Here is a 24086-nt window from a genome sequence, read left to right as displayed (position 1 = left end):
AAATACGCTGGAAAGCAATGTACATACTTCACACCTGTACTCCACTTACAACAGGGCTCGAAATACTCATCCAGTTAACTGTATCTTATCCATTTATAATGCACTCAAAAGAACAAACCTGCACTAAACTCTGATTGACCTCCACCTCAGTACTTCGTCATTCTAGGGTTTGAAGCAATTAGCACATCATTCTCATGCTGTTTGAAGTCAGCACCAGAAACAAGAGGAGACAAAGCACATGGTTAAAAGCTGGGTCCTTCTTTGAAAGGCTTTATGCAACAGCACTTAAAATCATCAGTTCAAATTCTAGCCCTGTCTGTAAATTCCATATCGCATGGTCCTTGCGGCAGAAAAGGGATTCAATGCACTTCATACTAGAGCTTCCTAAATGTGTGTGTGTTTAGGTGGTGGGAATGAATGAGGAGTTACAATTTTGTGGTCACAAGACCCCAGATAGAGATAGCTGTCAATGAAATTGAATCAACTTACAACATCCTTGCTCCCATTCTAACAAAGGGGCCATGCTAATTCCAGGCCTTGAAGTCGGGTCACAGTGTGAAAACATTTGGGAAGCATTAAATTATACTTTCATTCTTATGTCCTGTAAACTCAGTTGGAGTGCAAGGAGATCTGTGCATATTATTTTCCCTCATATTCACTGCCCAAAACCAGGTATGGCCCACAGAGTTATGACCTCTACCATGGATTGGACAAGGAAGCACGTCCCTAACACAAAGCAGCCAGAAACACCAACTGGACTCATACTGACCACCAACCAACTAAGCTGCTGAGGCAATGTGTAACTGTATGTGTATATTGTATCCTGGAGCTACACAGTGAGAGCAGAGATCCCAACACACGGCTGACCAGAAAGGTCTCCCACTGTTACCTCCTGTCATCAGCATGTGTTGGAAGGATTCAGAGGTGCATACTCACCCTGTTTGCCTACATTATGAATATATTTTCCTTGCCCACCATCAAGTTCTGCAATGGGTATTAGGACCAGAGTTTCTGCTTACTACCCATTGCATCTCAAGACCGTTCCTCTATACCTTTGTGGAGGTCTGTTACTGATGAGATAGTAGACTCACATCTAATGCTTTCCAAACACACACAATGTTGCTGTATAGGTATCACACCCAGTTATACCTTAAAAATGGATTGGCTATAAGTTGCTTTAGGTTAAGAGTTATATTTAATATGTTTAGCCTTGTTTGGAGCTGGCTAGAGCACTGACTGTGTGTTGGTGTTATTGCTGAAAATGTGTTGCTGGAAAAGCGCAGCAGGTCAGGCAGCATCCAAGGAACAGGAAATTCGACATTTCGGGCATAAGCTCTTCATCATTTATCTCTGCAGTTTATGAGTACACTGACTCTGACAAAACAGTGTATAAAGTAAACCGGCCTGAGCTCTCACAGTTTGGCTCAGTTATTGCACTATACATGTCTGCATATTTTATGGCTCAAATTAGACAGACATTCATAGTCCTGCATTACTGAATAATTGCACCTCAGTAGAGTCACCAGTTCAGATTAAACATATTCTAGCAATTTCATTGCAAAACCTCCTACAAATTTGCACAGTCAAGCAGCCTTTTTCTTCTAACTAATGAACAAAATTGTTCAAAGAAAATGATCAAGTTTTTGATTAATGGCCTGTCAATTTTTCTACCAGTTTTCTCGCCACAGTGTTAGGGAGCTTAATCTTTAACTCCTACAAACTCGACAGCAATCCTGGAGGGATGCATCCCAAGCTACTCCTTATTAATTTGCAGCCCAGCACTGTGAGCATAACAATTAGGTTTAGTTTCCCAGAGCCAAGTGGCAGCACAGAAATGAGCTCCTAATCCTGGAACAATTCAGAGAATGCTGGCGAAACTCAACAGGTGTGGCAGCATCTGTGGAGAGAAAGAGAATGAATGTTTTGAGTCTGGTTTGACTCTGAATCCTGGTCCCTGCTGGGAAGTCTCAGACTTGCTGAGTACTATACTGGATTGCCCAATGGTGGACCAATTATTGGAGATCAGACCATCATTTCTTGTGCAGATTTGCACATGATGGTCTGGGAAGGACCCAACACCCATGGAATTCCCTTCATTAGTCACCACCTTCAGGAGAGGGAGGGAGCAAACTCCAGGTAAGGGAAGAATAGAAGGGAATCAGGAGAGGAGAATAAAGACCAAATTATAAGTCAGAGGACAGGTCGAAAGAGTGGCTAATGCATTCAGCTTCCAAAGCTTTATTTGTAGAGGTACAGAGAACAAGAGCAAAAAGGTTATGTTGAACTTGAATAAAACATTAATTGAGTTGAAGTACTGCATCCTTGGGGCAAAGAAGGCTGAGTGGAGATCTAATTGAAGTCTTCAAAATCATAAAGATGCAGAGCTGGGTGAGGGCCCAGATTTAAAGTAAAAAGAAGAAAAAGCAACATGAGGAGAAACGTTTTCAAACAGCGAATGGTTACAGTCTGGATTCTACTGCACAAGAGTATAATGAGGGCAGGTTCAACTGAAGAGAGTTAGACTGTGATTTGACAGGGAAGTGTGCATCACTATTGGGAGAAGATAAGTGAATGGCTTTCAGTGAGATGCTCTGCTCCTTTGACAATTCTCTGCACACAACACTCTTGAGATCAGTAAATGTTGTTAAAAAGATTTTCCATCTCCTCCTTTCTTGAAGGTGGCATCTCCTTGCTGAATTCTGGATCCACCCGCCCACCATTTCATTCATTCTTGAGCTATGATAACAAGTGTCAGCCAGTCTTCAATGATGAAGGCATCTCCTCTGGACAGCAAGCAGGGGAAAGAAACCTCTCTGAGGTGCAGAGGTCAGGCATTAGATGCATCCTGAGCCTCCTATCTGGGATTATCTATCCTCTCTTCCTGGTTCTATGATGGATAAATTGACTGATATTGTGGGACCAGCAACAAAGGATACTTCAAACATTTATTCCAAGAAACATAAATCACTTCATAAAGAATGAGCTAAATATTCTGAGATTATAGGGTGATGATCACTACAGAGAAACAGAGTTTAGAATATTGATGACAAATTCGAATCTTTTCAATTTGGTAAACATGAATGATACGTCCCAAGCTAAGCTTTCCAATCAGAGACAGTATTGCGTCAGTCATTCATGAATGTCCTGCACTTTACAAAACCACAAAAAGGATGTTGTAAAACTATGACATCTAACAAGACTCTAGGCATTTAAAACTAAACACAAAATATTACACTTTATGAATGATCTATGGACATCAAATTATTTTATTGGGTTATTTTGCATTGACTTTGGTGGGAAATGCACAAAGGAAGAGTATTTCTAGCCCTGATTTTTATATAAAACCATCTGCTCCTCTCCGTTGCCCAAGCATTCGACATTTCCAGGCTGATGTGTAGACTAATGCTTTCAACTGTCGCGCAACAGTTCCTTTATCTCAAGCCAACATTTCTGGATCTTGTAATTGTCTTCTGTTAGGTCTGTCTGTGCTTCTTGTTGATGTCATCCCATCATTGACTGTCTCTCCATGGTACAGTGGCACAGAAGTGCTATTGTGCTATCTCGTAGCCATTGCCTATGACAATGAATACTATTCCCATCATGCCTCATGCAAGAGCATGTGATTAAGGATTGCCATTGGCTCCAGTAGCCAATTTATTTGGAATTAATGGGTTGTGTTAAACAGAGAAATGTGTACATATGCAATTCTTCTTATTAATGTCATGGCACAGATGTACAATGGCAGGTAGATGTGAACAAAAATAGCATTAGATGTTAGCAAGTATTATTGTTCACATGATGCTTTATCCAAAATGGGGGTGGGGGGGAGAATGACTATTAAATATATTTTCTGGTTCTTCTGTATTTTTGCTGTATATTTTAACAATTTTATAGGTTAAAGCTTCTCAGTCTGGCCTGAAAGATGGGGCAATTTTTTTATGAAGAGGTGGGAGAAGTTAATGAAGCATTGTCACCTCTACTGCCCCTTCTCTTAGACATTTTCACCAGTCGTCCAAAATATGGCTTCAAGAATCAGTTCATCATTAAACCATAATGCTGCAATGGAAGGTCTCGCCTGCTGTCAACAGTGGGTAAAGTCAAGCACAGGCTTGGTTGTGATGTTACACTGTGGTCAGAGAGCCCTATTTTCTTCCCGGTCATACATGAACATCTGGTTGAATCAGATACCTGAGAGCAACTAGCCCCTATGAAATCAGCTCCTGGATGGAGTCACACTTTGAGGACTGGAGAGAATTGACTATGTGCAAAATGGTTCATTTTGGACAAAGTTTTGCTGAATATATTCCCAAATAAGGCCACAAAGCTGAAACCCGATCTGATAACTAAACTGAATTGGATAATCAAATGGTTAAGATGAAGATGCATGGGATAGCCATTACAGAAGGAGTATTTTCATGGAAAGAAGTAGCATGCGACTTATCCTGGAATTGGTTTAGGGACCAAAACAAATTGGGGTTAACACTTTTTAATCTAAAGAATGGAAAGCATCATCTACCACATTGGGTCAACTAACACCAATGGAAGGAAGTTACCATTTAAGATGTGGAGGTAACCATTTTGCCAGTTTTTCTCTGACTGGCCTTCCTGTGCAAAGTCACCATTGAGTCAAGTGTTTGGTTGATGGCTTCTTTGGCTTCTCCACAATTCTGCTGGATTCTAACAGCCCAGCACATTCAATCCCAACTCTGTCTTTAGCCCAACCCTTTGTAGATTGAGGCCATTCTGTGGAAAGCATTGAAAATATTAACTTCTTCTTCTACAGTATTTCATTGAAATCTAACCTGCACTCCAGTCATTGATTCTGATTCATGCAACTTCAGTTTTATTCTGAAGTGACGTAAACAAGGAGAAGAGGACCACTTGGGGTAGGAATTTGTCTTGGCCATTCAGGCAAAAGACCACCAGTGACTTCAATAGAACTCATTATCTGGCAGTCATGGTTTAATGACAGGCAAGGCAAGTTTCTCGCCCATTGTTTTGATTCTAAATTTTAATTTTCCCCAGATTTTCAGTTACAGCATATTTTTACTCATCACCCTTCGCTATCAAGTATAGCTTTCCTGATTTGTGTGATAGCTCCTGTCAGTAACTTCAAGAAATTGCTAGTGAAAACAGCTAATCCACCTGTAGTCATTCACTTGAAGACACTGTATTCAGTAACAAAGAATACTGCACATATGCAGAGAGGATGATATGTTTGCATGAAGCAGCTGACTGATGGAATTGGCATTGTCATGGTTCGTCTACTCACAGAGTGCCCAGTATTGTGACCTATCGATCTGTGACACATGACTGTCTGTTTTGTGTTGCAGCATAATGAGATTGTAAATCATTGCCTAATAGCAAAGTGATGTAACATGTCCTGCTCAAATGTTTTAAACTTTCTCTTTTTGTTTTGTTGCATTTCTGTTGCTGTTACTGTAGGATGTTTCTGTGTGTCAATGACCTTCTGCATGAGTGTGTTTCATATTATCAGCAGCTCAGCTTTGTTCAGTTCTCATCCTATTCTGTGCCTATGAGCCTTATGGCGCCCTTTCTGTCTGCAGGCTGAGCAAATCCAAGAACAGGAGGCAAAGGAAAAGATCCCAGAGGAGAACCTGCTGACTGTGAGGAAGCCTTTTGTGGGTCGAACACACTCACTGCCCAATGACAGCTACATGTTTCAGCCCGTCGACCCCGCTCCCTTGCAGGGTCTACAGAGATCAGAGAGCAGTCACAGGTTACAATCAGGTATGACTCATGCATCGGAACCAAGTGGAAGTGATGTGGTTAATTATCAGCCACTCATCTGATCTACTCAATGCAAGAACTGACTATGTTCAACAGTTCTGGCAAAGGGAATTTAAGTTGAAAATCGATCACATTTTCTGCATTAATCCAGCCCTCAAAACCCTCACCAGTGGGGGAGTCCAGCTCATCACTGCGCAATTTTCAGCCAGAAATGGGCAGCATGGTGGTTAGCACTGCTGCCTCACAAGGACAGAGACCTGCGTTCAATTCCAGCCCAGGGCGACAGTCTGTGTGGAGCTTGCACATCCTCTTTGTGTCTGCTTGGGTTTCTGCTGGGTGCTTCTGTTTCATCCCACAGTTCAAAGATCTATAGGTTGGATAGATTGGGCATGCTGAATTGCTCATGGTGTTAAGGAATGTGCAGGCTATGTGGATTAGCTATGGGAAATGGTCACAGGGATAAGGCAGGGGTGAGGGTCTGGGTGGGAAGCTCTTTGGAAGGTCAGCATGGACTCATTATCAAATGGGTCAAATGACTTGCTTCAGCACTGTAGGGATTCTATGATTCTAAGTGCTGGGTGGATGATTCTTGAGTCTTCACTCCCCTGGAGGCCAAGGATATTATAAATGCTGTGAATCCTGACAAAATTCTGAAGTTTTGTGCTCCACACCCAGCTGTGCCAAGCTCCTCCAATGCAGTTACCATGCTGGCATCTACCCAGCAATGTAGAAGATTGCCCCAGTTTGTCAGGTTAACAGAAAACAAGACACATCCAACCCAGCCAATTAGTCTGTCATCTGTAAAGTGATGGAAGGATGGTTAACAGTGCAATCAAGCAACACCTACTCAATGACGCCCAGTTTGAATTTCACCAGGGCCACTTGGCTCTTGACCTCATTACAGTCTTAGTTCAAACATGGACAAAAGAGCTGGATTCCAGAGGTGAGTTGAGAGTGACAACCCTTGACGTCAAGGCATCATTACACTGAGTGTAACATCAGGGAGCCCTGGGAATAGTGAGGACTGCAGATCAGTCGAAAAGTGAGGCACTGGTTGGGCAAGGAGCAGGAGAGTTACTCAAGGAGCCCTGGAAAAACTAGAATCATCGGGAATCTGGAGGCAACCTTCCATTGGTTGGAGTCATACGTGATAAACAGGAAGATGATTGTCCGTGTTTGACGTGAGTTATCTCAGCTCAAGGTCATCTCTGTAGGAGTTTGAGCTGACAAGTGGCTAGTAACATTCACACAATTGACAACCAATCACCATCTCCAACAAAAGAATCTAACATTTACTCCTTGACATTCAATAACATTACCATCGCTGAATCCCCCACTATCAACGTCCTGGGGTTACAATTTACCTGAAACTGAACAATAATATAGTGAATACAAGAACAAGAGAGACAAAGAATCCTGCAGTGAGTAACTCACCTCCTGACTCCCCAAAGCCTGTCTACCACCTACAAAACTTAAGTCAGGAGTGTTGTGGAATACTCCTCACTTGCCTGGATGGATGCAGCTCTGTCAACACTCAAGAATTTGACACCACCCAGGACAAAGCAGCCCATTTGTTTGCCCAGCAGTATTTATACTTACCTGAGTCCCCTGATTAATTTTCATCCAATAATTCTACTGATGACTGTGTATACAGCTTGTAGGTTTAATCCACACTTGAGCTGGTAAATTGGTGAGACACTTGAGTACAGTACTAAGGGTCAGCAGTTCTATTGTAGGTGCTGTTTCTTCAATGACCTGCTAAACTGTTAAACTTACAGGTAAATATAAAAAACACATGGCAATATGATCGTGGAACCTCTCCTGACAGATTCACCAATATTTATCTCTGAACCACACCATCAAAAACAGATAAATTTGTAATTTATCAGGTTGCTGGTTGTGAATATGGCATTTTCCAAAATGCTGCCACATTTTCTACAAAATAATAATGATTACAATTCAATTATAATGTGGTGCACCTCCAGATGTTAAACATTTGATGTAAATTCATGTTCTTTTGATCATTAATTAGTGAAAATATTTTATCATGCATAGGCAAACTTGATAAATAAGTGTCCAGTGGTTCAAACCCTGACAAATGACCATCACTGCTCATCTTTCCCCAGGTTCCACCACCTCAGTTCAATCTCAACCCACGGGGGCCACGGGCCACCTCCAGGTTCCCATTGGGTTGTTCCTTCCTGTCAGCCGTCAGAGCAGTTTTGATTCTGAAACTATCCCGAAGATTCCTCCCCCTCGGAGATCTGTGAGCGCTCACAGAATGCTGCGAAGACAGGTAAGTGTCAGCACCCATAGGTCCAAGCTTCCTCTACCCATCTGAAACCAAGATGTAGAAGCGTTGGTTTTGGACTGGGATGGACCAAGTAGAAGTCACACAATACCAGGTTATAGTCCACTAGGTTTATTCAAAATCACAAGCTTTCAGAGCAATGCTCCTTCAAAAGCTTGTGATTTTGAATAAATCTGGTGTTGTGTGACCTCTGACTTGAAAAATGTGTTGCTGGAAAAGCGCAGCAGGTCAGGCAGCATCCAAGGAGCAGGAGAATCGATGTTTCGGGCATAAGCCCTTCAGGAATGAGGAGGGTGTGCCAAGCAGGCTAAGATAAGAGATAGGGAGGAGGGGCTTGGGGGAGGGGCATTGGGAATGTGTTGGTGGAAGAAGGTTAAGGTGAGGGTGATAGGCCAGAGAGGGGTGGGGGCGGAGAGGTCAGAAAGAAGATTGCAGGTCAAGAAGGCGGTGCTGAGTCCGAGGGTTGGGACTGAGATAAGGTGGGGGGAGGGGAAATGAGGAAGCTGGAGAAATCTGCATTCATCCCTTGTGGTTGGAGGGTTCCTAGGTGGAAGATGAGGCGCTCTTCCTCCAGGCGTCGTGTTGCCATGGTCTGGCGATCGAGGAGGCCAAGGACCTGCATGTCCTTGGTGGAGTGGGAGGGGGAATTGAAGTGTTGAGCCAGGGAGTGGTTGGGTTGGTTGGTGCGGGTGTCCCAGAGGTGTTCTCTGAAACGTCCTGCAAGTAGGCAGCCTGTCGCCCCAATGTAGAGGAGGCCACAGCGGATGCAGTAAATGATGTGTGTGGAGGTGCAGGTGAATTTGTGGCAGATATGGAAGGATCCCTTGGGGCCTTGGGAGGAGGTGTGGGCGCAAGTTTTGCATTTCTTGCGGTTGCAGGGGAAGGTGCCGGGAGTGGAGGTTGGGTTGGTGGGGGGTGTGGACCTGACGAGGGAGTTACGGAGGGAGTGGACTTTCTGGAATGCTGACAGGGGAGGGGAGGGAAATATATCCTTGGTGGTGGGGTCTGTTTGAAGGTGGTGGAAATGACAATACGCTGTATATGGAGGTTGGTGGGATGGTAGGTGAGGACCAGTGGGGTTCTGTCCTGGTGGCGATTGGAGGGGCGGGGCTCAAGGGCAAAGGAGCGGGAAGTGGAGGAGATGCGGTGGAGAGAATAATTTACCACGTCTGGGGGGAAATTGCGGTCTTTGAAGAAGGAGGCCATCTGGGTTGGTCGGTATTGGGGGAGGGGCGTTGGGAATGTGATAGGTGGAAGGAGGTTAAGGTGAGGGTGATAGGCCAGAGAGGGGTGGGGGCGGAGAGGTTGGAAAGAAGACTCCTGGGAGCAGATGCAGCGGAGGCGAAAGAATTGGGAATATGGGATGGCGTTTTTACTGGGGGCAGGGTGGGAGGAGGTGTATACAGGGGGCAGGGTGGGAGGAGGTGTATACAGGGGGCAGGGTGGGAGGAGGTGTATACAGGGGGCAGGGTGGGAGGAGGTGTATACAGGGGGCAGGGTGGGAGGAGGTGTACAGGGGGCAGGGTGGGAGGAGGTGTATACAGGGGGCAGGGTGGGAGGAGGTGTATACAGGGGGCAGGGTGGGAGGAGGTGTACAGGGGGCAGGGTGGGAGGAGGTGTATACAGGGGGCAGGGTGGGAGGAGGTGTATACAGGGGGCAGGTTGGGAGGAGGTGTACAGGGGGCAGGGTGGGAGGAGGTGTATACAGGGGGCAGGGTGGGAGGAGGTGTATACAGGGGGCAGGGTGGGAGGAGGTGTATACAGGGGGCAGGGTGGGAGGAGGTGTACAGGGGGCAGGGTGGGAGGAGGTGTATACAGGGGGCAGGGTGGGAGGAGGTGTATACAGGGGGCAGGGTGGGAGGAGGTGTACAGGGGGCAGGGTGGGAGGAGGTGTATACAGGGGGCAGGGTGGGAGGAGGTGTATACAGGGGGCAGGGTGGGAGGAGGTGTATACAGGGGGCAGGGTGGGAGGAGGTGTACAGGGGGCAGGGTGGGAGGAGGTGTATACAGGGGGCAGGGTGGGAGGAGGTGTATACAGGGGGCAGGGTGGGAGGAGGTGTATACAGGGGGCAGGGTGGGAGGAGGTGTACAGGGGGCAGGGTGGGAGGAGGTGTATACAGGGGGCAGGGTGGGAGGAGGTGTATACAGGGGGCAGGGTGGGAGGAGGTGTACAGGGGGCAGGGTGGGAGGAGGTGTATACAGGGGGCAGGGTGGGAGGAGGTGTATACAGGGGGCAGGGTGAGAGGAGGTGTATACAGGGGGCAGGGTGGGAGGAGGTGTATACAGGGGGCAGGATGGGAGGAGGTGTACAGGGGGCAGGGTGGGACTTCTGACTTGGTCTCAAACCAAGACTGCCTTCTTGCTCTTTCCTACTGGCAGTGTTTGCACTTTCATTGTTCTTACATTTGTCTATGCCTTTAATTCCAACGCATCTGTGTCCAGTATTGGTTTTGAAAATGTTTTCATTTTGAAACGTAAACTAATCCAGCTTGGCTCTCCTTGGGAATTGACATTTGAATCAAGGTTTGTAGTTCTCTCAGCCTGTAGCTGGTGCTGTAAGTCAATCCCATCGACATTACTTCCTAGCAAGTTTATGCTGCAGTCTGTAATCTCTGCCCAATCTTTCTATGTTCTGTCAGACACAAATTCTGTTTTCTTTGCTAATATTATGTGCCTCTCCCATTCTGTGTCCTCCTCCTCCTCCTCCTTCACACAAGCCTGTCTTGTTGCTTGGTAACACAGTGATTCTGTGTGACAGCATCACAAACAGGACCACAAGTGGACTATTTGTCCCACTCAAGCCTGTTTCACCATTTAATAAGATCGTCGTTGATCTTGACTCAACTCTATTTGCCCACTCATATCCACATGCCTCGGCATCTCAATCTACATCTTGAACATGCTGAGCATCCATAGCTCTCCAGAGTAGATTTCTCCTCATCTCAATCCTCAGTGGGTATCCCCTTATCCTGAGCACATGAAACCTTCTGCTCTCTAGTGGTACATTTGGAGGTGAGGAGAGGGCATTAAATCCAGTTGGAGGCAGTAAGAGGGAACCTCCCCACACTCCCATGACCACCCTGATTAATTCTGAGGCAGGATGGTCTATGGTCAGACTCCCAACTTGCCACCAACTGAGCCAAACAGACACTTAACGGCCACTGGTCATTACCATCATCACAGGTATTAACCCAGCAAAGAGCAGGTCGGTGGCCATGTGACGTGCAGGTTTCTTTCCATCTCCCGTGAAAGGGGGAGGCTGAGGAAACTGATCGAGGGATGAAGCTTCATGAAGGGAGCTACTTGCTAAATGGCAGCCCCTATTCTTTTTGCTGACCCTTACACCTCTTCCCTACTGCCCTCTTACGATCACCACCCTGAGATCCCCTCCTTCCATTGGTTATCGTAGTTGGCCCATGACCTCAGATCGCTGGTGCTTGTCATTCCAACAGCAATCACCGTCTTCCCAGTGTCACTACTGAGCAAAAGAGCTTCCTGTTCCTTATTGGCTGGCAGCCATCAGTAAGTCGGAACTCTATCCCTATGATCAGGATCCCAGAGAAAGGCCTTTCAATTGTTTTATTGGCCCATGATTTGGCAGCCCTTCCCAAAAGAAGCAATGCAAGTTCCTAACTGAGCTCTCCAGCCGTCAGGCAAGATGCTTGTCTCTTCAACAAAATTCACGCTTTATCCCTAATTCTAGACTGTACTTCCAGGAGAGACAGCCTTTCAGTAACTACACTGTCAAATCATCTCAGAAAGGACACTGACAAGGATGTCAAGTTCAGCACTTGAATTGATCCAATAGAATCTGGGGTTAATTATACCATTAATTAAGAAGGTGATCAACTACCCATTTCCTTCAGCAGTTCTAGTTTAACTTTAACCACAGCCTGCCTACCTTATACAAGGTACCAGTCAAGGCGGAATATTTTCCCCTTGTAGTGCAGATCCAACAACACTGAAGAATCTGCACTGCATCCAGGACAAAACAGCCCCACTTGATCGCCACCCCATCATCCACCAAATTAAATGGGCACTCCCTCTACCACTTTTTTTTGGTGCACTGCAGCAACTCACCGAGCATCCTTCAATAGTACCTTCCAACGTCGATCTATCACATTAGAAGGACTAGCAGATGTATGAGAGCACCACCACGTTCACCCACCATCCTGACTCACAAACATCACTGTTCCTTCAGTGTTAGAGAGTCAAAACCCGGAACTCCCTTTTAGTTGCAAGTGTTCCTTTACTCCAAGGACTTCAACGGTTTAAAAAGGCAGATTACCAACATCTCCAGGGCAATTAGAAAGAAAGAAGACACTGTAGGGTGAAGGTTGATACAGAAGCTGTTTTATGAACATCACACAGTACCAGCTGTTCAGAACAGGTGCTAACAGTTTTCTGAAATAAAATACTGTGGATGCTGCAAATCTGAAATAGAAATTACTAAAAGCTGTGCTTTCAAGTCGAGATTTTGTTGTCGAGGTACTGTCGCTGAACTAGTAATTCAGTCGCTCAGACTGACAACATACAGGTTCAAATCCCACCAATTTAAACCCCCCAATAAAATCTGGAATTGAAATGCTTGTCAGTGACCATGAAACTATCAGTGAAAACGCTACAAATCTTCTCTGGTCCGATCTGCATGTGATTGGAGACCCACAGAAATGTCGTTGACTCTTAAATGGCTGAGCAAGTTACTTAGTTGATGGGCAATAAATACTGGCCATGGCAGTAACATGCCCATCCATGAATGAACATAAATGAGTCAGTGTTGATAAAAGGCAATTGCTTAAACTTTAACTCAGTATCTCTCTCATAGTCACTACCTGAGTATTTGCAGAATAGTCAACATTTCAGGCTTATGCTTGAAACATCGACTCGCCTGCTCCTCAGATGCTGCCTGACCTGCTGTGATATTCAAGTGCCATACTTTTTGACTCTGATCTCCAGCATCCGCAGTCCTCACATTCTTCTATTTGCAGAATAGTCCAGGTTTACTTGGTCACCATATTCTGCCTTACTTATAATGTGCAGCCCATTCCTGCATAACATTTGATTTATAATCTGAAAAATCTTAATAATGGTGTTCTGTAAAAGATGACATATTATTGTAGAAACGCACTGCATTTATTGAAACTTGCGCTACATTATTTGCATTATCCTTGCTGATTCAATTCTAATTGATTTTTTTTTCCACTTTTTGTTTTGACAACATGTAGCTGAGCTTTTTTCACCCTCGGTGTCTTGGCAGAAGCCCTATTCATCATAGAAACTCTTGTTAATACCTTCATCACCTATTCCCTACCCTACTCCCAGGATGACTTACCCTCCTGCCATCATGTCCACCTTCTTAACCAAGGAGTGTTCACAGTGAATCTGTGTGGAGCCTGTTTTCCTTCTGTGTTGAAGATGGGTTTCCTGCACGAACACTAACACTGGCCTTCTGTTTTCTTCAGTACAACTAGTGTTTAACAGGCCTGCACTTCACCTCTATTGTTATGGAGATAGTCTCAGATTTTCATGTGAATAAATGCCTATTTTTGAAAATATATTTTTTAAAATATTTAGATTTGAAGTGTGGGTTTCAACAATCTTGTGACACACATGATCTAACTATTGAATAGGGGGAGTGCAGCGAGAACCACTAGAGAGAAATGGAGCCTTTTGTCATTAGAAGTCTAAAAAGAATGAGGATAATTATTACTTTCTGTGATGGTGTAGAATGAAGAATATTGATTCAGACACCTGTGTTATCCATTTCTTTAGGTTCCCATTGATTTCACTTTGAGAGCTGTCTTCTCTCTCTGTTGTCTGCCCAAATGCGGGTCTGACCTATAACCTCCATATGTGCTACTTGGCAGAGTAGAGGTAATATCACCAGACTAGTAATCCAGAACCCCGGGCTGATGGCGACATAGTTCAACCCCCACCACAACAGATAGTGAAACCTGAATTCATCAAAAACCTGGAAAGTTCTTAATGGTGACCACGTAATTGACAGTGGGAGCTCCAGTTCTCTTTCTACCTAATTGCTGGACAGGAATCATTGAAAGATGAATATCGCTGGCTTATTGAGATTGTCAAGATCAAATCTTACTCCTCACTGACATCATGTTGAAGCTACCTTCATCCAAATGGCAGTGACTAGGTTGGTCTTACATCATTAAGAATATGGGATTGAGATCTCCTTCTGACTAAATGGATGAATGCAGTGCCCATTGGGAAAAAGGTCAACAAAACAAGAATATCTGGAGTTAAGTCCCAGCCTCAGCTACTTAGATGGTTTCAGTTAGGATGATGGTCAGGCTTCCATCTTATTCTCCTCCTTGACCCTCAAATTTTAGGTGCAGGTTTAACAGTCTTCTCTGACCCTGGAGGTGTCTGTGCCGGTTGGTCTCAGCCAGCAAAATCACTGGTCAGTGTCTAGTAGAGGACACTGAGTGTTATAGGCTCTTAGTTTAGATGGGAGAAAGTGAGGACTGCAGATGCTGGAGATCAGAACTGAAAATGTGTTGCTGGAAAAGCGCAGCAGGTCAGGCAGCATCCAAGGAACAGGAGATTCGATGTTTCGGGCATAAGCCCTTCTTAGGAAGAAGGGCTTATGCCCAAAACATCGAATCTCCTGTTCCTTGGATATTGCCTGACCTGCTGCGCTTTTCCAGCAACACATTTTCAGCTTGGTTTAGATGGATTGGCCATGCTAAAATATCCATAGTATCTAGGGATGTGCAGGTAAGGTGGATTAGCCATGGAAAGGCAGGGTTACAGGGATAGAGAAAGTGGGTAGATCTGACTGAGATGCTATTTAGTGGGTTGGTGTGGATTCAGTGGGTCAGATGGCCTGCTTTCACACTGTCAGGATTCTATGATTCTGATCTCTTTTGGTCCATTTTGGGACTGAATGGTACAGAATAGATGAGGAAGCTCCTTAGCGTCACAATCCAGCCCTTTCAGAATGTTAATATGAAGGCATTCACAGATCAAACGCCAATCCAAGTCAGTAAGGACAGGACTGTTAGATGAATGAGACTTGTGGGATAAAATATTGGCAGCAGAGTTTTTTTTTAAAATGAGCTGAAGATCATTAGGCAATGCAGAGTCAGAGACAGCCAGACAGCAATGGAATATTCTGTACGGAAGCATGGCTGAGAATTCCAAGCAATAATCTGTGGAAAAAGAGGAGCACGTGAGTGATATTCCAAAGGGAAAATTTGGTTTTACTTTGGGGAAGGAGGGGTTAGATGCTCAGCTGGGGTTGAAGAAGGAGCAAGGTCTTCTTTAAGTTGGGGTAGTGACCAGAGACCGGGTAATGATGTGGAAGTGAAGATAATGGCTTTAATCTTCCCCAACATTTAACTGGACAAATTGTAGCTCACCCAAGACCGGTCATTAGACAAGCAGCCTAACAGCATAAGGGGAGTGAAGGGCTAAAAGAAGCTGTATCATCAAGGGCAACACAGGAACACAAGAATTAAGGGCAGAAGTAAGCCATTCAACCTCTCGAGTCTGTTCCACCAAGGGCCAGTCTGTAGGAGAGGGAGTGGAGGAAGTCAAAGACAGTTTCTTCAGGGATTACACAGGAAATGATGCAAGGGTGAGAAGAGGAACTATTGCTGGCAATGCTGTGGTTGAAAGCTAAGGATTGAAGCTGTGCAACAGGGGAGAGGTATAGGAGTAGGACAGTGCGGCTGGCTGTCAAAGGTCATATCAAAGTCCAAGAGATGAGGAGGGAAAGTGCCCCATTATCAGTCACACAGGATTGTGGAGATTCATACACAGAGCTGCAGAAAGGCTGGGGATGTCTTTGGGAGGTGCTAACTGTGCAGCGAAAGGTTAGTGCGAGTCAGTCTGACATGACAATGTAAACATGGAGTCCACTGTAATAAAGAGTCTGAGATAGAGATTGTTAGAGAAGCAGCACTCTGTATTACACGATTATAATGCTCATAGTGTGAACAAAGAGTTGGAATGATTTTACCTTACCATATCCATGTCCATATTACTGATAATGTGTGGCAAATAAGGTCAGCAACCCAGTTCAATCCCATAGCAATCCCATAGAGGAAGGCAAACAGAGCTTTAGAATACTGACAGAATGGACCATGATGGCCCCTCTACTCCATGTCAACCCTGTCTCAATCCAACAACAGGAACTGGCACTCTTTATTCGAGGCACACAGTCTATTGTTGTGGAGATTGGAAAATCTGAGGAATGTCATGGACTCAGCACAGCCTACGAATACAATAGCACAGAGTGCCAGAAAAAATTCTGTAGAAACTGGTAGTTCCATGGGTTAGACTCTCTAACTGCATGGATTACCTCTGCTCAAGTGGAAGTGCTTACAGGAACTATTTGTTGGCTGTTCAATCTCATGCCCTTGGTGAGAGGAGATGGGTGTAAGTTCTGCTCTCCTCAGCCACTAAACAGGTGTATGCAGTTACAAACCCAGCCACACAGAATACCTGCCATTAATACAAAGGCGAAAATTACCCCCAGTGTCATGGAAAGAAGTGATAGTGAATCTGATCATCCTCCCATGGCAGGTAACTAAATCACAGAGACATACAAAGAGGACATCAGCATGAAGGGATTATCTACATAAAGGAACAGTTGGATATAAAAGCTCGCTGGCATCAGGATATGAGGAGAAATATATTACCACAGCACCTATACCAAATTAAAAACACTATACTTTTCCAACAGTATAGATTTTAAACTCCCTCAACTTGAATCGCTTTTGTCAGAGATACCTTTATTGTAGAATGATGTCCTGCCTGTATTTAATCATTGCTGCCTTATTTAGTAATTAACCAGAACTGACAAGCACATGTGAAATTAGGTATGGCTGTTTTAAGCACTGAATCTTTTGCTTCTTTTTGATTTTGCACAAAAGCAGCATATTTTAAAGTTATCTACCAAAGCACCAAGTAGATTTAAGAATTGTCAGCACACTAACATATCTTTGGCCTATTCTGTTCCTCCCACTCCCCACAATTTTAACACCCCATTTAGGTTGCTGTAACAAATGACTCTCTGGATCCACTATGTATGGAGTCCAAGGAAAATTTGCAGGTACAGACTAACGAACCTTCATTCTTGAATGTGTCTGTGCCGCATGTGTCTGTTGTGCAACCATCTGTGGTCTTAGTGTCTGCCTCACCAAATGCACCAACCAAGCATAGTGTCCACATTCAACAGCACAGCCGTAACCAGTGCAACATCACTAACTTTGTGACAACGTCACCACGTCATGTTCGGAACCCCTTCAGGGAACTTCCTAACTCAGCGGACCAGGAAGTCTCTCAAATCATCAGTGGCAGCAAGAGAGCTTCCAAACCTCCTATGTGCCCTACACTACCCACGAAAATGTGCAGCAGCACAGGAAACCTCTCCATGAAAGATATCAAAAAGTTCTACAGCGTAGATACTCAAGGGTTCTTGGCCAAGCCCACATCGTGGTTGGACGACCCTCGGAGACATTCAATTGAGATCTGCTCGTCCGTTGACACAGCTCCACAGCACCAATTCTCATCGGCGTCCTGTTGGGCCATTGGCCAGGCAGTGACGGAACTGGACAGTCAGAATACAGCACGGCCGAAGCAGAAAATGAGCCCCCCTTGCATTTCTATAGAGCCACCAGAGGACCACCACACGTCGATACAGGGCACTCGTGGGCAGGCATCATCCAGTGACATGTGTTTGAGAAGGCGTGCCCCATCCTGTGACTCAGCCCCTCACAAGGAGTCCGTGGACCTTGTAGACCCACTGCCTCCTGAAAGCACTCCCACCTCTCCTTCTCCCGCGAAGGATTTGCTGACTCTTTCCAGTTTTTCCTTGGATCAGACCGAGGAGGACCACTGAACTGAATTGTTGAATTGTTTTTTTTGTTGCCAAAAAAAGACAACTTTTTTTCATCCTTTCCTGACATTAATGAAGAATTCTGCATTCTGACTGGCACTGGAGGTCAAATCCCCGCCAATCGCCCTCTCTACCATCCAGACAGTAACAAGGGTTACTGCAGTCCTTGCGATGTTTCCCTGTCTTGCACTCAAGCAGGTGACTGACTGACCATTCTCCCAGGTAGTTCTGAACAGTGGAGCGTCACTTTTTTATAATGTGAAAGGTGTTTCCCCTTTTGAAATTGGGAGGTAGACTGCCAAGCGGTGGTACTGGAACATTCCAGGATTCGCTGTTGTAACTCAGTTTGATGCAACAAGGGAAGGTCAGTAAATGCCAGCCTTGCCAGTGATGTCCACATCCCCAGAATTATTATTTTTCTAAACATTGTTAATTGACATCCATTTATCAGATTTCAATTGAGTTGGCCTGGGCATTTTCCTTACTCTCCGAAAAGGCACAAAGCAAAGATCCAGCCATTAATATATTTAGAAGAAAAAAAAAGTAATATTTATAAATAAAATGAATTACAATATTTACTCAATCTGTGTGTTTAACTGAAATTTTTGGTTGCCTGGCATCAAAAAATGGCACTCCACTGTAACCATGACTGAGGGGTCATCTCAATCTTGAAAGTTAGCATAACCAAGTTGTGACTTTAATACTGTAGCAGTCATATGGGTTACATCCTGTCGCAGGGTTTTGCTGTTTCTGATGTGCATTTCCTCACCTGATGTCTTTTACATTTTTAATTTATCAATTTGTTTGCTCCTCAGGACATTGGTGGAACTACTAACACTCACATCAGTTAAGTTTGGTGAATTGGTCCATTTTCAATAGCTTTTTTCCGAAACAAAATTCCAGCCACCCATGACTTCTGTAGGATAGTTGCAGAGAATTCATTCTGCAAAACTAATGGATGCTCAAGCAGTTAAGGGAAGGTGGTTCACTCCCATTTATGTCAACTTTGTTGTGCAGTGAGATATGTTGTCACGGGAGCCCCTGGATGGTGCCATGATATTTCCAAAGATTAATAACAACTGGAACTTGTGTTAGATTGAAAGATTCTGTTAATCACTGCAAGGTGCCACAACCCAAAACTCTCATAAGTTTCAAATGAATCAGTAAATTTCCTCAACAGGCATATTCTGTACTTTGAGAAAGTTATCTCCACCTGCCATACGTCTTTATATTTTGCTACCTTCTATATCCAAGATTGCTATATCAAACAGAAATAGAGTGAGGGGAGGTGGAATGGAAACTAAATGTGGAGCCCCTAATCTTTGCCGATGATGACCGTGGCTTTTCTTTCATAATCATCATTATATTTCTTTTGGAAAATAAAAGATGATTTCTTGAATTCAACCTTCATTAGGCATGGGATAGTTCAATTATTTTGTAGGAAGAGGCGTCTCCTTCAGGCAACCTTTCCTACATTTGTCCAGAGATTATGAAATTTTCCATCACCAATACCAAACCAGATTCCTATTCATAGCTTTATGTAATTAAAAATGTGGACCAATGATTAATTCCAAAAAGGAAATCAACATTTTTGATGAAGGTTTTTTTTTCACTCACCTGAAGAAAGCATCCAATGATTCCGGTTGTATTAATTAGAGATCTATATCGTAGCAGGTGTATGGTCTCTCAGAGAAATGTCTTTCTGAGTAATTCCCCACAGCAATATCATTTACATTGGCTGTTCCCCGCAGAAAGCTTAAAGAGCTAATGCCATCAGAGACAGTCAGGTAAAGGTTTATTCTATGTGGTGGGGCCAGAGAAATGGAGACCTGAAGGCCCTTATAACACAAGTCACCTCGACTGCACTTTGTGGAACAAGCTGGCAAGGCCCACTTTTTGGGTCATCTCACCAAAAACAATACCAATGTTTTTTGTAGGAATGTTAACGAATTCTGATATTCCAGATTGTTCTACTGATGTCCAATGTAAGGAGCAGTATTTTAAGGCGCTCATTTTTATCGGGCACATTCCCAGTCACGGGCTTTCCAGTGCTACACGTGTGCAAGATCTTTGTTCGAGAGCATTCTACATTGTACCCTTGTAGCTCAATCACATTGATTCGGTTAGTTCAAAGCACACCAGCACTTTAACGTTGCAGATTACTGTGTGCAAGACAGTCTGAGCATTACAGTGATCTTGACCATTGCTAGTTTGTGTGCGTATGAATGAGTGAGTGTGTGTATGTGAATAAGTGTGGAAATGTTTGTCATAATACTGTAGGTTATCCATCTACAGCCATTGCACATACTTTATAGGACCACTCTTGTTAAGATCTTACCAGCTAGAAATAATGTTTATTTAAATGTAAGTATTTGTAACACATTCTTTGAGCTTGAGTGGAACTCACTCCTGCACAAGGGAAAAATTGTTGACAATGTAAAACGTCAAAGGTTTAAAAATAGCCACTGCTGCAACCTATTTCTTCCTATCCAGCTATCTTCCATATAGATTACATTGCAGAGAAAATACTGATCAAAATAGACACAGTGCAGTGCAATGTTAATATTTATGTAGTATATATTATAGAGAAATTGTATTTAATAGTTGTCAAATTCTATGCTTTATTCAGGTATTTTTTTTGGACCATATAGTGGGTCTGTGTGATCAGGGCATCAAAACAAATAGCTCTTCAATAAGAAACTAAAGTAAGACGAATGGATTCTTATAGGGCAGATGTTCTTCTGAGTTAAGTTAGGGATCACCTAAACATCCAAAAATTATTACGTATGCAATTTTGTTGACCTCATTATTGCTTTGACTGAGGGTTGTACTTTCCCGAGACCAGGCACTGAGGATTGCTATTAATACTGAATACTTGGATAGATTACAAAAATGTAATCAATCTTTTAAAGTTCAACATAATTTATCAGAATCTGTCACCTGCTACACATAGCGATTTGAAAAGTGATTTTCTGTCAATTTATTTAAATCAATACACAACCTAGATGTTTCATTTTAGAGTGGAGGTTGGATTGCCAAGGGTAGGAAGGCCTCTGCTTCCCAAGAGGACATAAAGAGAAAATATTCCTTTGGTGGGGGAGTCTGGAACAAAGTCCTGCAAAACCTGGAACTCACTCTCCAAAAGAAAAGCTCATGAAGCTTGTTGTTAGGCAAGAGTATTACAAGGTAATGACCGTCATAGCCAAAGATGTAAACCTACCATGATCTCAAAGAATGGCAGAATAGTTTGGAGAGGACAAATGCCAACCTTTCCTCCCACCACCGAGATCCTAATGTAATCCTTTAGGAAGGAAAGCAAAAAAATAAGATCAAATGTAAGAGATAAATGGTGACTTATTGATCCGCATTTTCCTTACCCGAATCATCATTTCCTCAGTCCAGCCCAGTCCTCCAATGAATAGTCCCATTATTATTACTTCAGTTGGCTGATGACCTTATTTCACCAAAATACTTCACAGAGAATTGTGTTAACCATATAACAGGTTCCTGAAATCTTAAAAGCCAGAGCTTCATTTTTGATGTAGCTCACAGTTAGAGAAATAGGCAAGTTTTAAGCTTGAAGCAGCATAGGGCCTCTATACTCAATGCATCTAAACTCTTTTCATTTGCTCCATTCAACACTTGCATGGTTAAAAATAGCTGTTTTGTAAAGTCACCCTTTTAGTTTTAAGAGAAATTGAGGAAAAATAGTTGGCATAACTCTGAAGTGTTACTAGCTGATGGTTGCTGACAATTGGTTTTACTTTAATGCAAAGAGTTCTGTAAAAGATGCACACGTTGAACACTCTGAGTTGGCTCCTATTAAAAGTAATGTGAAGAATCTCCTGATTTTTTTTCTTTTTATAGATACATGTTAATAGATTTTGCCAAAGATAGACCTACATTTGAAAAAACGTCCCCTGCGAAAATCACTTGGTTTTAACAGATAGATGGATGAATTGAATGAATGAGTGAATGTCAAAGATTTTTTCCATCAAACCTGCCCTTGAAAATATTACAGTTCTGCAACTGGAAACAGCAACAAGGTTTTTAGTAGCCTTGTTCATCTTTGTTTTAAAACCATGTTTTCTTCATTACTAAAACTCGCAGAAAAAGGATGTGTTTTTTTTAAATCCTTTCAAAATTTGTACCAAGGGAAAGTTTGAAAAGGACAAGCAAAGAAACCAAACCCGGGAAAGATTCTTGCTCTCAGATTTGTACATCTGTTTAAAAAAAAATCTTTTGAAAATTGTTGAAGCTGCAAAGAGACTATTTTTGCAAAAAATAAAGAAAAAAAATGAAAAACTTACTTCATGACAGAGCTGTTGTATTTTCCAAAAAACAAAATGCTTCCATTTCATAGGAAGGTCATTCAGAAGTGTTAATTCTGCTTTCAGGCATCTTTTTCCAGTCAGACATTAGAATAATCAATGTTGTCATTGGGGGTTTCAAGTTAAGTGCACACTGCTATCAGTGCGAAAAGTAGTATTTTACCAAAAAGTGAAGAATGTGAATTGAGAGAATTGTATTCTGATGTCAGCCAGCAGGGATGAGATTTAGAATATTCCATATTGTAATTGTGCTCTCAAGTCATGTGATATTCAGGTCACACAATCAGGTTTTACTTTTGGGAAGAAGAGAATTTAAAATTAACAACAAAAGAAGTATTACCTTTGAAATGACAGTGTTATATTCGTCAAACATTACCAAACTGGAGTTCATTGTGAGTTCGATAATATAACTAGTGATAGATTATTCAGCTCAGCACTGCCCACCACCATCCTCCCAAAATTGTCAAGATTCAATAGCATTTTTTAAAATTGGTTTAAGTTTCTTTATCAATTAAAACCTGTGAGAATCAATGTCACCAATCTCCTGTAAATTCTATTTCTGTACATGGAATAGTAGCTAGTCTGATGTACATCTCTTTAGTCAAGTACATTCTGGAAAATTGAACATATTAATAATATATATTTAGATATTTGTTGTTACCGACATGAACTGAATCCTTTATAGTCAATGTGCAATGTTTGGGATGAATCAATAAAGACACTGATGCAGAAGAAGGTATGTGTTGTATGATAGCCAATACAGGGTAGGTGTAAAATATCACTCCCTACTCCTCTTCTTCCTGCTGGCTTGTAAGCAAGAGAGATCTCTAGCACTTGCAGCATCTGAAGAATACTGTCTGAAAGCAATGTCTGAAAATGTCCAAATTCACTCTGAATGGACCAGTATCCAACCAGCTTCTCCACTGTTTTTTACAGCAGTTTTGAAAGAGAATGAGGGGACCTTCAAAAGTAAAGCAGAAAGGATGTGTGTTCAGTGGCAAAATGTCTTGTATTACCACATTTTTGCTCCATATTCTTGTGCAAAACATAGTTCCTTTTAGATAAACAGTGTCCTAATTTTCTCAAATGTTTATGCAGTAGCCCTACTTTTATGTAGATTTGAAAATGAATTTAAATTATGCTTTAAAATAAATAGAGAAGATTCTCAGTGTGTCACTGGTGCCCTCATTTGTTGTGTCTATTGCTTTGAAAACTGAGATTGAATCTTAGATTGATCTTCACAGTTTTAGGCAGACTGCAAGTTTTCTGAAACTCAACAAGGTTCCCAATTGGTTGGATTAAGGGGAACAATAAGGAAAGCTCCGTTTTACCCCAGTGCATGTTTTGGGGACTAAAGGACAAGACAATAATCAGTCTGCCCAGCAATCAGGAAAGAACAAAGAAAATTTACAGCCCAGGAACAGGCCCTTCAGCCCTCCAAGCCTGAGCTGATCCAAATATACTGTCTAAACCTGTCAGTCAATTCCTAAGCATCTGTATCCCTCTACTCCCCATCTACTCATGCATTTATCCAGACGCATCTTAAATGAATCTACTGTGCCTGCCTCTCTCACCTCTGCTGGCAACGCGTTCCAAACGCCCACCACCCTCTGTGTGAAGAACTTGCTGCATGTATCCCCCTTAAACTTTCCACCTCTCACCTTGAAAGTGTGACCTCTTGTTGTTGAATCCTTCACCCTGGGGAAAAAGCTTGTCTCTATCCACCCTGTCTATACCCTTCATGATTTTATAAACTTCAATCGGGTCCCTCCCCCATCTTTTTATTGCCTAATGAAAATAAACCTAACCTACTCAACCTCTCGTCATA

At 43.1% G+C, this 24086-nt stretch overlaps 1 protein-coding gene across 3 annotated transcripts in view; it reads left to right on the top strand.

Annotated features, from left to right (window-relative positions):
* cacna1g (calcium channel, voltage-dependent, T type, alpha 1G subunit) overlaps nt 1-20441 on the top strand; it is a 308065-nt gene extending 287624 nt beyond the window's left edge. For 2 of the 3 annotated variants that reach the window (XM_060844315.1, XM_060844314.1), the window contains 3 exons: nt 5568-5751; nt 7878-8047; nt 17082-20441. In XM_060844315.1, the coding sequence (XP_060700298.1) occupies nt 5568-5751; nt 7878-8047; nt 17082-17930 (1203 nt within the window). In that variant the 3' untranslated portion in view covers nt 17931-20441. Of the gene's footprint in view, nt 1-5567; nt 5752-7877; nt 8048-13287; nt 13536-17081 lie in introns of those variants that run through there. The other variant, XM_060844316.1, reaches the window with a different exon arrangement.
* Nucleotides 20442-24086: the final 3645 nt, after the last annotated feature.

Source organism: Hemiscyllium ocellatum, chromosome 25 (genome assembly GCF_020745735.1).
Source record: "Hemiscyllium ocellatum isolate sHemOce1 chromosome 25, sHemOce1.pat.X.cur, whole genome shotgun sequence".
Classification (NCBI taxonomy): domain Eukaryota; kingdom Metazoa; phylum Chordata; class Chondrichthyes; order Orectolobiformes; family Hemiscylliidae; genus Hemiscyllium; species Hemiscyllium ocellatum.
Note: the sequence above shows the minus strand (reverse complement) of the source record. Positions and strands in the feature narration are given on the sequence as shown.